We start from the raw sequence: 13,196 nt of genomic DNA on the forward strand, positions 1-13,196 counted from the left end.
TGAATGACTAGGCCGCACGTTGATTTAACAAGCGTCAGTCTACGTCCAACTAGTTACCGGATTGTAACATAGCTCTTTGAAGAGAGAACTGTCTTCTTGCTCGCTTACGAATTGGGCGTTGAGTTACGCTTGTTAAATCAACATTCGGCCTAGTCATTCAATTGAATGTCGTCATTCAATAAACGCGCTAGTCATTCAAACAAATAGTAGATTCAACCAGACGACAGCGACATAATATATTCTGCTTTAGAGTGGGTTTACAAAGTGCAATTAATATGCTAAATATAATCATTTTTTTGAGTTTATTAAAGGCTTGTTAGTTTTAAGTAAAATTGAGCTCACACAAGATTTTAAGGACAACTGTATTGTGCTACATTAATTCGGCCCCTAAATCAAATAGGTACCGAGTAGGTATCTATCATTCTTATTTAAGAAATTAAAATAATTATCAGATGTTTGTATTTATTTATGTTAGATTTCCATTTCCGAAAATCTTGAAAGAATTGTACTCACCTACTTCAGAGAACACGGAGCTAATTAGCTTATCAATTTTATGTAAAGGAATAAAATGTCCACGGTTATAAATACGTTTTCTTGTAAACTGCATTATTTAAGGTAATCCCTTAATCATAATCTTTATCTACCATAATATATCATTACTTTATCTGAGTAATATAGGTGCAGTTGCCTAACCTGGCAGACGTTTCTGAATTTACAAAGAAAAAAATATAAATAGGTACCTACTTCACTATATTTTTCCGACTGTAAGAATCGTGCTTTACAAATACTTGAAATCAAATGCGAACCTCTTCGTTCACTATTTCGATGTGCATTGAAAAAGCCGTCCGTCAGACTCAAGACAGTCACCTAACTGACCATCTTTACTATAAACAAAAAACCAATTCATACAAGGTCAGACAATTCAAAAAATTAACACGTCTCGTACTTAATTTATAAAAAAACTGTTTGTTTTGATTCTGTAAGAATGTCTTAATAAAACGTTTTAAATTCTAAAAACATTCTCGTGCTGAATTAAGGATGCCGAGGGGTCGTAAAAGTTAAATGCAAGCGAAAAATATATCGATTTAATTACAGAAATAAAAAAATTACTCACTTATTTTTAAGTTATAACGTTTTTTAACGTTCCTTCCTTCTTTAATATATCATATATCATCATCATCAGCCCAAATACGTTCTCACTGCTGGGAGGCCACAGGCCATAATTCACCACGCTGGCCAAGTGCGGGTTGGCGGATGACACATGGCGTCGAACTTTTCAATTCTTCCACATTCAGTTTTCTTCTAGAAGTTTTCCTACACTGTTTAGAGCAGTGGTTGTGGCAGTGGTAATGTGAATAATGTGCAGATAAATAGAAAAACCAATTTCTTTCTTGTACGCTCGTCCGGTCTCGAATCTACAATGCTTAAATTCGAGGTCCAAACCACTGAGCCACCACTGTTCATAGCAGTAGGTATGATAATTTTGCGAATTTCTTGCTATTTTAAGTCATGTCTTATAAGTTGTTTCTAATTGCGTTAACTCAATTAGCCTCTGATTGTAAAATGTTGATCAACTAGCTGGTCTTCATCGTTTCATCCAAGTACATAATATGAAAAATGCGACGCCCATGACAAAAAAATACTAGTTATATTAAGGTAGTTAAATATTTGCACCAACTTCATAACATAAGAAAGGTCAATTATTACTGACTGATTTCGGCAGTCAAAACTAGTTTTGACTTGTAATGAGTTTTAATTGTAACATATCACACATCACAGTCAAGTAGATAGTTTCTTGATTAAATGGTACCGTTTCATCTATCTAGCCGTATAGTTTAATGTAACAATAGTGTATCGATCGAAGTAAATCGGTGCCATTTATGAAACGACTTTTTTAACCAGTTGGCTCTAACATATCTACCGGTAACTCTGCAACAAGTTGATATAACTTTGTTGCTAAACAAATGTTTTTTTCAAAAATGAGGGACTCTCGATAACATTATTAGAATATTGTGGATAAAAGTTTAAACGTTCCAAGATACTTTAAAGCCACGAATATTGTGGATAAACGATCCAAACTAAAAACGTTCCAAGATATTGTGTTCCTGACGGATGAAGTAAGGTCAGATGCAATCATTCAATACCTAAACGACGCAAGATTATCGTTAAAGTCGATAAAATTTTAAATGTCATTGATCGATGATAATCTTTAAATGCACTGCAACCACAAGTGACGAAGATAATTATAAATTATAATATTGATTATATTACCGTTATGAGATACGGAATAACAAACACTGTGTTACGTATTGGTTACGCAAGGTCCAGAACTTGTCGTCGAACTTTTGATTCTTGGCCATGCCGGATTTCTCACGATGTTTTCTTTCTCTGTTTCGAGCAGTTATGTTATAACAAGCGCAGATAAATGAAATATCAATTTAATTCCTGCACGCTCGCCTGGTCTCGAACCCCCGACTTATTGAAATGAAGAACTTGGTCCTCACTACTGAGTACCGCTGCACTTGCCTTTTTTAGTCACTGCAAAAATTCCGATAGATGGCGCAATTTCTATAACCACGCGGACGAAGCTGCGGGATACAAGCTAGTTTTTAATTTTTATATATTATAAGTTTTTATTTAAAGGTTGTGAATAACAAAACGGCATGATTTATATAATGTTCGCTGGTTAATACATTGCGATCGCTCAGTAAGAAATGCAGTACCTACTCGCTACTAACATTGTGAATAATAAAAACAATAATATTGTACTCCATATATTTTAATGTAAAAGTATAGAATAAAATTGAGTCTTACAAACATTTAATTCTACTTATTTCTAGTTTACAATAAATTCTTAATAAAATTAACAATTATAGTTATTAGTTATACAATGACTGAATCATTCACAAAACGAAGAACCAATTAATTTTATGAAGTTTTTAAGTGCAGATAACAATTGTTCGTGAGCAATTAATACTTCCTTGATGTATAACTAATATATTTATTTTGCGCTTACACATTTTTACAAATTTTATCACAGAATATTTCAAACTAAACTAAACAACACGCATTTAATCAACATTATAAAAATTAATAGTAACAATTTGTAAAGTGAATGAAAATTCAGCGTAAAAAATCATAACTTATTTCATAAAATTTTTGTAGTTAAGCAGAATAAGACATAAAAACAATAAACGCTATTAAAAGGAACTACAATAATGTATGTAACAAATATTCTACAAATACAGTACGATCCGACTTGAAGGACCAAAACTTTTGCTATATAGAATTCTATGGAAAAAAGATAAAAACTAAATTGTTTCTTTAATATTATTAGCAGCACATTTATATTACATTAAGATACGCTATTTGTTGTCTTGTTATAGACAGTGTTTTGTGTTGGTTATCAACTTATGTGGTTATTTGAAATAAAATATAAGAAACAGATTCAAAACAGGTAATGAAAGAATTAAAAAAAGTGGCTTTAAATGCCTACTAGTACAAAACGAGACAAAGACAGTAACTATGACGTAATATAACATTAATATTTTGCGAGGGTCTATCTTCTGTAGAGGTAACATTAAATACCTGAGCATTTCTTTTCACCGATTATAGTTGATGTTTTATAAACTACATAATATAGTAGTTTTTCTAGTTTTGTTATTAACAGGCAGTTATATAACATACATACAACTGATATTTAAAGAATCAAAGAGATATATTTGAATAATGTTTTAAGAAATTGCATATAAAAAAATTTAGCATGCTTGTTTATTTACTATCTAATCGTAATTTTTATAATAATTAATCTTTTTTTATTGTTCGATCAAGCTATAAGAGACATAATAATAAATTCTTTAAACATTTCCAATACCAACATAACAAGTATTTCCTTTATACACATTTTAATATCATACAAAATTGTTTACTCTCTAGTCTCTATAGCTTACTCAAGTTTTTAATTTATGTATCATATTTTGCTTGTAACAATCTCTTTTTATACTGAAAAAAATGGCACACAAGAACAACCACACTCAGACACAAATAATCATATAAATCTCCTATTACGTTTTAAAGGATTTCCTTACATACCAATACAAAAAATCCCAAATTTTTCTAGATCAGAAAAAATGTAATAAAAAAAGAATACCTGAGTGCATTCAATGGTAGTAACTGTATAGCATTAGTTTGCGCCGTAGTCATTCTGTCCTTATCCGTAGCGGGTCCAGGAATGGCAAATCACTTGTACTATCACACTCCACTTGGTGGAACACTTTTAAGGGCACTTCCTTCACTTTCTGATTTAATTTAAGTTTCACTTGGTTTTGATTCACTTTTTTGGATTTTCCCGCAAGCATTACCACGGGAACTAGTTGTTTCTTGCCGACCGCGTCGTTCGATTGATTTTCTGCGGCTTCTAATGCAGTTTCTACGTCAATGAGCGCGTGGTTTCGGCACTGCAGGAGCGCCGCGAGCTGTGGGTGTAATTATATAATTTAACAGTTTGTCTTTTGAGTGTCATAGTACAGAATGCTATATGTCAAATATTACAGAAGGGACATAATATTGTATTTCACCTTGAAAACGTATATTTAACATATTAGGAACACGCGCTCAGTATATAGTTGCATTAATAGTCAAAGTCATGTCTTTTTAAGTCTAGTAATAGAGCAGCATGGATCGGTGCATGAGTACAGACACTAAATACAACTTTCTTAACGAAAGTTGATTTTGCAGATGAACACGTGATCCAAAACTAATCCGCTCCTGTACAGAAAAATATAACTACTGACCGTAAATCTGTTATGTGCCGCGTCTACGTATGCGAGATGCTATGCACTTTTTTTGCTGTGTGTACGTGTGCGAGCTGCTGAGCTTTTTGTGCCGTTTGTACGAGCTCCTATATAATATCTATTATGTGCTGCCGCATGGCAAATAAGTTTGACCTGATTACTCCGCTGTATCTGTGTACCTGCACGAGATTTATGTTAATTGTACTATATGTGTGTACCTGCGCGAGCTGCTGCAGGGCGGGCAGGGCGGCGGGCGAGGGGCGGGGCAATGCAGCCCGTAGGGATAAATAGATAATATAGATAGGTAAACGCGCACGCACCAATGCAAGAGCGGCTAATGAGCGCGCTATATCTCCCCCCTCCGCCACGCCCTCCAAGCCCTCAGTCGCTCTCCCGCCCACGCTGCTCGAGCCACACGCTCTTTCTATATACTATAATATGTGTGTACCTGCGCAAGCTGTTGCAAGGCGGGCAGGGCAGCGGGCGGTGGGCGGGGCAACGCAGCTCATAGGGATGCTAGTGCGGGCGGCAAACGCGCACGCACCAATGCGAGCGCGGCTAGTGATCGTGCTACATCCCCCCCTTCTGCCACGCACTCCGACCCCTCCGAGTCGCTTTCCCGCCCACGCTGCTCGAACTTCACGCTCTACAATGTACCTGAATGTGTGTATGTGTGTACCTGTGCGAGCTGCTGAAGCGCGGGCAGAGCGGCGGGCGGTGGGCGGGGCAACGCAGCTCATAGGGATGCTAGTGCGGGCGGCAAACGCGCACGCACCAATGCGAGCGCGGCTAGTGATCGTGCTACATCCCCCCCTTCTGCCACGCCCTCCAACCCCTCTGAGTCTCTCTCTCTCCCACGCTACTCGAGCTACACGCTCTTCTATATACTGTGTGTACCTGCGCAAGCTGTTGCAAGGCGGGCAGCGCGGCGGGTGGAGGGCGGGGCAAAGCGGCTCGTAGGGATGCTAGTGCGGGCGGTAAGCGCGCACGTACGAGTGCAAGAGCGGCCAATGAGCGGGCTACATCTCCCCCCTCCGCCACGCCCTCCGAGCCTTCTGAGTCGCTCTCCCGCCCGCGCTGCTCGAACCATACGCTGCCCGTCTCCTCGCACCTGCTGAAGTTCATTATCATCATTTTTGCCTTGAACAAGTGCGATGGTGTGGGGATACAGGTGATCATGAAATGAATTAGTGAAATATATCAAACCAGATGTAATGAAAATTAGCGATTTTCACATATTAGTTCTACATGGGTAGATTAAGCACATGTTTAACTTCCCCATGTAGTTTGTCTAGATTAACTTGATATGTTACGATTGTAATAAGCACGTAGTATCATAGTATATAAGCCATGTTGAACTCAAAATAAATAAGACATTACAGAAACGTTATCCAAACGTTATAACACCTTATCACGTTATTTTATTGCCATAACACAAAATCTAGCAAATCAATAATTCAAATTATTTACTCCATTTTCGAAACAAATACGTACGTATGTTGCGAATTAGCGGCTACATCCTGCGGGGGGGTGACCATTGTCACTGGTGTCACGAGCACCGGTGTGGGGGGTCGCGGGTGCCGCGGGTGCCGCAGGTGCAGCGCCAGTGCACACACGTGCGCCGCGCACACGCTCATGGGACGCATTAGCACGGATAGTGCGGAGCCAGTGTCGCAGGATAGTACTGAAATGGGATAATTTGAACTTATATCTGAGTAAACTGTTTTTTTGACGTGATAACGTTTTTAAAATCGTTTTAGTCGGGTGACATGTTCAACTTGTGTCACACCAAAACCTCACGAGCGCGATCGCAGGTATAACGAGAGAGAGACGAGAGAACCTACTTTACAAACAACCAATTTTTTTTTTTGTCTCACAAATTGGAATTGATACAAATAGGCTTAAAAACTATTAACTAAGAAACATTTGCGGTGTAATTCCTAAATTAGTGAGCACATCATACAACATTGATTAAGTAGGTGTTTAAAAACGATTAAGTAAACACTTTTTAATAAAATAACAACTAATAAATCAATTCGTTTAAGTTTATGGTAGAAATTAAAAGTATCAGACCGAAATTTTAATGGCATTAAAAAAGACACAAATAATTTTAAATACCTAATTTTTCCAAAATAGTAATGAACAAATCGCTTTTAGATTTCGTGCCCCTGTTAAAAAAAGGCTATAATATAATATATACATATTATAGCATTTTTTTAACTTTTCTTCAAAAGAGATAAAGACAAACTCACATGTACTCCTTATAGCAATGAGCATAGCGACTATAATGTAATGTACATTGGGCAGCATTGGTCCATCAGAGAATATGAAGCCCCATAAATGAGGTATTTCGGTCCTGGGGAACTCTCTACCGAATAATAGCCTCAACCAGCGACTGAAAATATAAAGATAAAGAATAATTAATGATATTGCACAATTTCAGCTTTATGACATTGACATAATATCTTTATTTAGCACTAAAAGAATGCACTTTGTTACATTATAAATCAGGATGATACTGCCATTCTTATGAAGCAACATAATTAACAAACAATGTCATCATCAGAATCATCTTAAAAGACAAGTCAAAATTATTTCGGTTGATAGTTATAAAGCTAAACATAATTTTAATTCTTTCAAATTTTATCAAAACGATGACGAAATATTATATAGAAAATAAAAATCGATATATACATGCCAAACAGTTCCATAGATATATTACAGTTGCTGAGATGTGCGGCGAGCTCAGGGTCCGCTGGTACTAAATAATCCTCTCTCACTCGCTCTAAATACCGCACTGCTTCATTTTGATTCTAAAACAGCGAAAAGAACAGAATAATTCGACTAATATTATAAACGAGTTTGTAAGAATGTATGGTTTATTTTTATTTATCAATTTACACTGCAATTTTTTATTAATTTTTTGTATCAATGCCATAAATGTTCCATACACATTGTAAACTGGTTTCTATAGAAATGATTTTTTTTAATTGGGCACTATAAATAATGTGCTGTGAACTTAATAATTAAACTTAATATAATATAATTAATAAAAATAAATTGTAACTTAATATAATAATTAAGTTATAATATTTAGAGCAAACTGTGCCGCCGTAAAAAGTTTAAGGGGCGACGTGAGTCGATCTGCTTATATTCGGCGTGCGCATCGCCTTTATTTTTAAGCTTTACTTGATGATTTCTCTTTAAATTATTTTACAATAAAGAAGTCGAGTTAATATTTTTTTCTTCTCTGCCTAACCCAATTTCTATTCTTGTATATTAGGTACCAATATCGACTGTTTCTTTTTAAAATAGCAAGGTTGGGTGGGTAGGGCGCCGTGACAAAAAACTTAACATGAAACTGCGCCGCGGGCTGAAAAAGATTGGGAACCCCTAATTTAGAGTGTAGAGTATTATATATAAAGTTATAAGATTAAATAACTTACATGTAAGCTTCTAGCAGTAGGTAAGCGGCCACATGACGTCGGTATTACATCTCCAGTTGTATAAAATTGTTCTAAGCCCTTCATCACAGCGTTGAATAACATACTGAAACATAGAATGATCAAGTTAAAATAATGAAAATTATTAATGGCATATTTTGGTATATCTTTGGTTTTAAGCCTTGCAAAAAATATCCTATTACAGAATTATTAAATCTGACTTTTTAATAAGCTGGTTAGTCCAGATTTTAATGTTTTCAACTAGGTTCTGAGATCGATTGTATGATTATTTGGTATATTTTTTAAGTACATAGTTTCCTCATAAATTTTTAGAAGAAAAAAAAACTAATTTTGCTTTCTCACTTGGTTCAATTTTATTAGGTTCATTGATATATATTTTTGAACTTGTACTGTACATTTTGTAATCAGAAAATAAATTAACTTCTGTTTATATTTACGGATTACTGATTATTTATAAAATCAAGCAGCTGTCACTTATTATGTCATGTCATTGTGATTCAGCAAATATAGAATAAATAAACATTTCATTATCCTATATTTCTCACTTATACCTACAGTTGCACTCTGATAATTTTGTTTTCTATAAAGATCTTGAATAGAATATATAGACCGGGAGATATTGACACAAAATTTCGAGTCATTTGTAACAGGATGGCGGTTCTACAGGGTTCTTAGTACGCAATGACAAAAAGAAAAATGATGGTGTGAACGCTGGTACCGGCGGCTTAGTCGCGTGGGCGTTAGTCGAACTCGTCGGAAAATAGCGAAAGTCAGACGATTTGTAACAGTATGGCACTTATTTTTCCTGTAAGTTTGAGGATCAACGAATATAAATACAAAATTTCAAAGATCTAGGTGTTGGAAATCTTCACTTATATAAATTAATAATAAATTAATTTTTCAAGTATGACAGCACTTTTTCCCCCTCCTAGAAGTATGGCAAATATAATAATGGTCACATTTTATCAAATACTCTCCAAAAATCCAAATGCAATACTGGTACAAAAAGTTTGGCGAAATAAAAATTTTTTGCAGATTTTCGGCGGTATGGCGACCATTTGGAATCGTCCGAAAAGTATGGCATGGCGATTTTCGTAAATGGCTGCACGACGATGGTTACCTGTGCAAAAGTTAGCCTGGTACAAATGGTTGAATAATTGTTTTATTTAAATCAACACATTCGCGTCGGTATGGCGGGCTGTAAGTCACACCGGAAAAGTATGGCATGACACTACCGCCTACTTCATTTTTATGGGCTATCGGTAAATTCTAAAATTTTTGTGTTACAAATCGTTTGACTTTCGCTATTTTTCCGACGAGTTCGACTAACGCCCACGCGACTAAGCCGCCGGTACCAGCGTTCACACCATCATTTTTCTTTTTGTCATTGCGTACTAAGACCCCTGTAGAACCGCCATCCTGTTACAAATGACTCGAAATTTTGTGTCAATATCTCCCGGTCTAATAGACATCTATTGAATTTAATGTATTTATAATATTACAGATTAAAATCACTATTTTGGTCTATAGACTATAACACGTGCATATTTTAGTAGCCAAATAACATAAAAATATACTTACTAACTATCATGTTCCAAAAACCTGTCATCCAAATAGTACCGTAGTGTATCACTGAAATATTATGTAAAACGTTTAATATATTACCTTACATACATTAATTCCTTATTGGAATTACAGATTAGTATTAACTCCTTACTCCCACATACAAAACTGAAATAGGTCTATAATAGGATTTAATGCCTTGAAAAAATCAATGAATGAGTCAGACAAACAATAACATAAGTGAAGTCCCATGTCCCCTAGTGGGGTAAGGGGCAGATGCTTTATACATATATGTTTCACTGATCGATTTTCTTTAGGAACAAGTCAACCTTCTGTGACCTACCAGTCCGAGACATATTTTTTTCTTTGTCTCCACCGGGTATCGAACCCAGGACCTCAGTGCTACGCTCACACGTCAACCACTGTAAGGAGGCGGTCTATATAACATAATCCCACTCAAAATCATTACGAAATTTCTGTACTTTAAGATGATAATAAAATAAGACATTTTGATAAGTAAAGGTTTAAACACAGCTTATGTAGCTGAAGATGTTACTTATGACTTTTTTTAACAAGTAGAAGGAATTAACCTACTGTACTATGCCACATAACACCAAAAAAATCATTATAATAAAAGTAAATAACCTCAATTCATTGGGTGCAAATTTTCTATCATTATGAAGCTCATACAACAGTGGTGCAAGTATTTCGTGCATTCCCTGGCGATATCCAGGACTCGGGTGTGCTCTTGCCCAGAAAAATAATACGCGAACCTTAAAATAAATAAAAAATCTTTTAAGTGGTTTTTTTTTTCATATTTTTAATATCCATCTTTTGATATAACAAAAAGTACAGAAAACAACAACTTACAAAATGAATATATCATTCTTTATACAATGCCTTATTGAGTAAAAAAAGACATTCACAGTGAATTTAAGAAGGATTTTCGAATATTTACTCATGTGTTTTATTTAAGAAAATTTTGCTATCAGAGACTGTGAATAATTTTGTTTCTTTAGTAATGTAGGTATCTTAAATTTTTTCTAAGTACATATAAAAAAAAACTTACCATCATATCTTGAATATCCTTATCTCTGAAAAATACTTCATCAGGAAATGTTCTAACTACATCTTGTAAAATTAATGCTTTGAGCTCATTGTCACAGAAATGCTGTTTCCAGACACTCTGAAAAACAAACAAAAAACAAAACCTGTTTCATTAATAAAAACAAACAATGGAATGGAACAATACTCTTTTTTCCTTTCCCTTTATTAAAGAAAAATAAAATTGTTCTGTGTGTCTACAAAAACATTTACATTTATTTTCGTAAATAATGCTATATTTAAATATCTGCAATATCTAAATAAATACTTGTTTATGGAAATTTAAAATAAATGGAACAAGTGGAATGTAGTTTTTCTTTATCTTTGTGCAGTGATAAGTGACCCTGACCAAAGGCTGTGGAGTTCAATCCCCAAAATAAATATTGTTTTGTTCCAGTCTGAGACAGAAAAAGTTTATAAGTTAACTATTTTGTTGAACCAAGTTATACATCCAGAAATAGTTATTTATATCATATACTTATGTGCATAATTCAATTCAATGAATAATTATTGTTTTTGTTAAATACCTAAATAGAAGGCAAATTTTTATAATACAATATTAAAAAAAAATTGTCAACATTTTCTTGTGAAAAATGTAATAAAATTGTTATTTTACCTCATCATTTTGTGATAGAGGATCATCTCCGATAACTGCACGTGGATCCATCGATAATTTCTCTTTCAGATCATTGTACAAGTTTCTATGGCCCTTAATGCTGTAAGTAAATATATATAAATTAAATAAGATTATTTCTCTAATATGTACAGGAAAATGCACAAGAAACATTAGACATCAATTAAATATCATTTTTCTGTTTATTAATTAGTCATTCATTTAACACATTACGTAAGACAGCAATTCAAAATCCATTGCCTGTTTATTTCTGTTGCTGCATTATTTTTAAAATTAAGAAAAATCTCAATGAATAGGTGCAGTCCAAGGTTGGGTCTAATTTTTTTTAGATGTGAAATTTATATTGAAATTTCAAAAATTCCACATACTACCTTAACATAATATCTCCTCCATCAGGTGATGGGATTGCGTTCAACATGACAGCCCATGCTAAGCTACGAGGCCTCACTAACTTCAGCTCTATGGATGTCTTCTTCAAATATTCCATTGACCATGTTGGAAATTGTAGACTGAAAACAATAAATGTTTAATATAATAACTAGAAGTGTATTTATTATTTTACTGTCCAGCTTCCCTAATAATTTGAGTTTTAATAAGATTTAATTCTATAAAAGTATTAAAAGTTAAGACCCTGTTATTTTTTTAAACACTTTTAATGTTATAGGTTTAATGCATTTACAAAGAAATATTTCAAAGTAACAATCGCATAGTACTTTGATATAATATATTTTAGTTTTATGGCATTCAAATGCTTTATAAATTTATACTCAGTACTTTCAAGTCAAATACTAAGTTTTAAATATAAATTGGAGAGATTAGAATAATTTTAACATATTTTTTCAATGAACAAAATTATATTTAGTTTTTCACATTAATCAATAAACAAATATTATATTTAGGTCAATACAACACCCAAATATTTTTTTCTACTATATTTTTTTTTAGAAACGGCGGGAATAAATAAGAAATTGTGCCCGAAACAAAGAAAGGAATATATTCTTTGCGATCAGATATGTAGACATATTATTACTTACTTGTAATCGACTGCTTCTCTGGTAGTCGAAGAAGGAGAGTCCATGGAATCGTGTTTAATTTTATGCTCCTTGAACAAAATATTTAATAGTAATAGTAGAAGAAAAAAAAAACACATAAATAACCAGTTCTTCGTTGAACTTACCATATTTATGTCAATTTAAGCTTAAGTTGAAAAAAATACAAACAAGAATGAATTTTATGCAACAATTATAGAAAAAACATTTTAAAGTTTCTGTTTATTATACTTATTTATTTCTCCTATATTCCGGGTAGGGTATTTTCATGAATCAAATTGAGATAACACAAATATGTTTGTACATCTGATTCTGACAATAATCGTATTGTATCAGTTATAATAATGTACTCTGTGTATTGTATATTGGAAGGTGACAACTGACAGTTTTTGTATTTGAATTTGATATTTTTTTTTGCTGTCATAATTGTTTTTGTGACAGTTCAGAACAGACTATATAAATATATAATAAAAGCTAATCACACATAAATATAAAAAAGTAGTCCTGCATGCAGAAGTCCAAGCCAATAAATTACAATAATAACAGTTTAATTTTTAAGTTTATACCTCAACACTTAGATCATTTACTT

At 33.8% G+C, this 13,196-nt stretch overlaps 1 protein-coding gene across 2 annotated transcripts; it reads right to left on the reverse strand.

Moving 5' to 3' along the window:
- Nucleotides 1-2,758: 2,758 nt before the first annotated feature.
- On the reverse strand, nt 2,759-12,934 carry TBC1D5 (TBC1 domain family member 5). 2 transcript variants are annotated; one of them, XM_089699991.1, is made up of 13 exons: nt 12,736-12,934; nt 12,593-12,660; nt 11,930-12,067; nt 11,541-11,640; nt 10,890-11,006; nt 10,466-10,593; nt 9,839-9,889; nt 8,240-8,342; nt 7,488-7,606; nt 7,046-7,188; nt 6,288-6,477; nt 5,691-5,904; nt 2,759-4,475 (listed from the first exon to the last, which is right to left on the reverse strand). In XM_089699991.1, the coding sequence occupies exons 1-13, from the start codon at nt 12,736-12,738 to the stop codon at nt 4,200-4,202; spliced, it is 1,650 nt and encodes a 549-aa protein (XP_089556117.1). In that variant the 5' UTR covers nt 12,739-12,934; the 3' UTR covers nt 2,759-4,199. The 2 variants fall into 2 exon arrangements, with proteins under 2 accessions (XP_089556117.1, XP_089556116.1); XM_089699990.1 differs by having other exon boundaries at nt 5,691-5,907.
- Nucleotides 12,935-13,196: the final 262 nt, after the last annotated feature.

Source organism: Colias philodice, chromosome 10 (genome assembly GCF_061535455.1).
Source record: "Colias philodice isolate Cphi_HAF_F1 chromosome 10, ilColPhil1 Martin Lab GWU primary, whole genome shotgun sequence".
Taxonomy (NCBI): Eukaryota; Metazoa; Arthropoda; class Insecta; order Lepidoptera; family Pieridae; genus Colias; species Colias philodice.

Bases quoted from the DNA above. Each gene is read 5' to 3' on its own strand.
- TBC1D5 (XM_089699990.1), bottom strand. The intron at 5,908-6,287 runs GTACGTATTTGT...AATGAACTTCAG, and splicing joins GCCGCTAATTCGCAACATAC to CAGGTGCGAGGAGACGGGCA. The intron at 4,476-5,690 runs GTACACACAGTA...TTACACCCACAG, and splicing joins CCTTGCAACAGCTTGCGCAG to CTCGCGGCGCTCCTGCAGTG.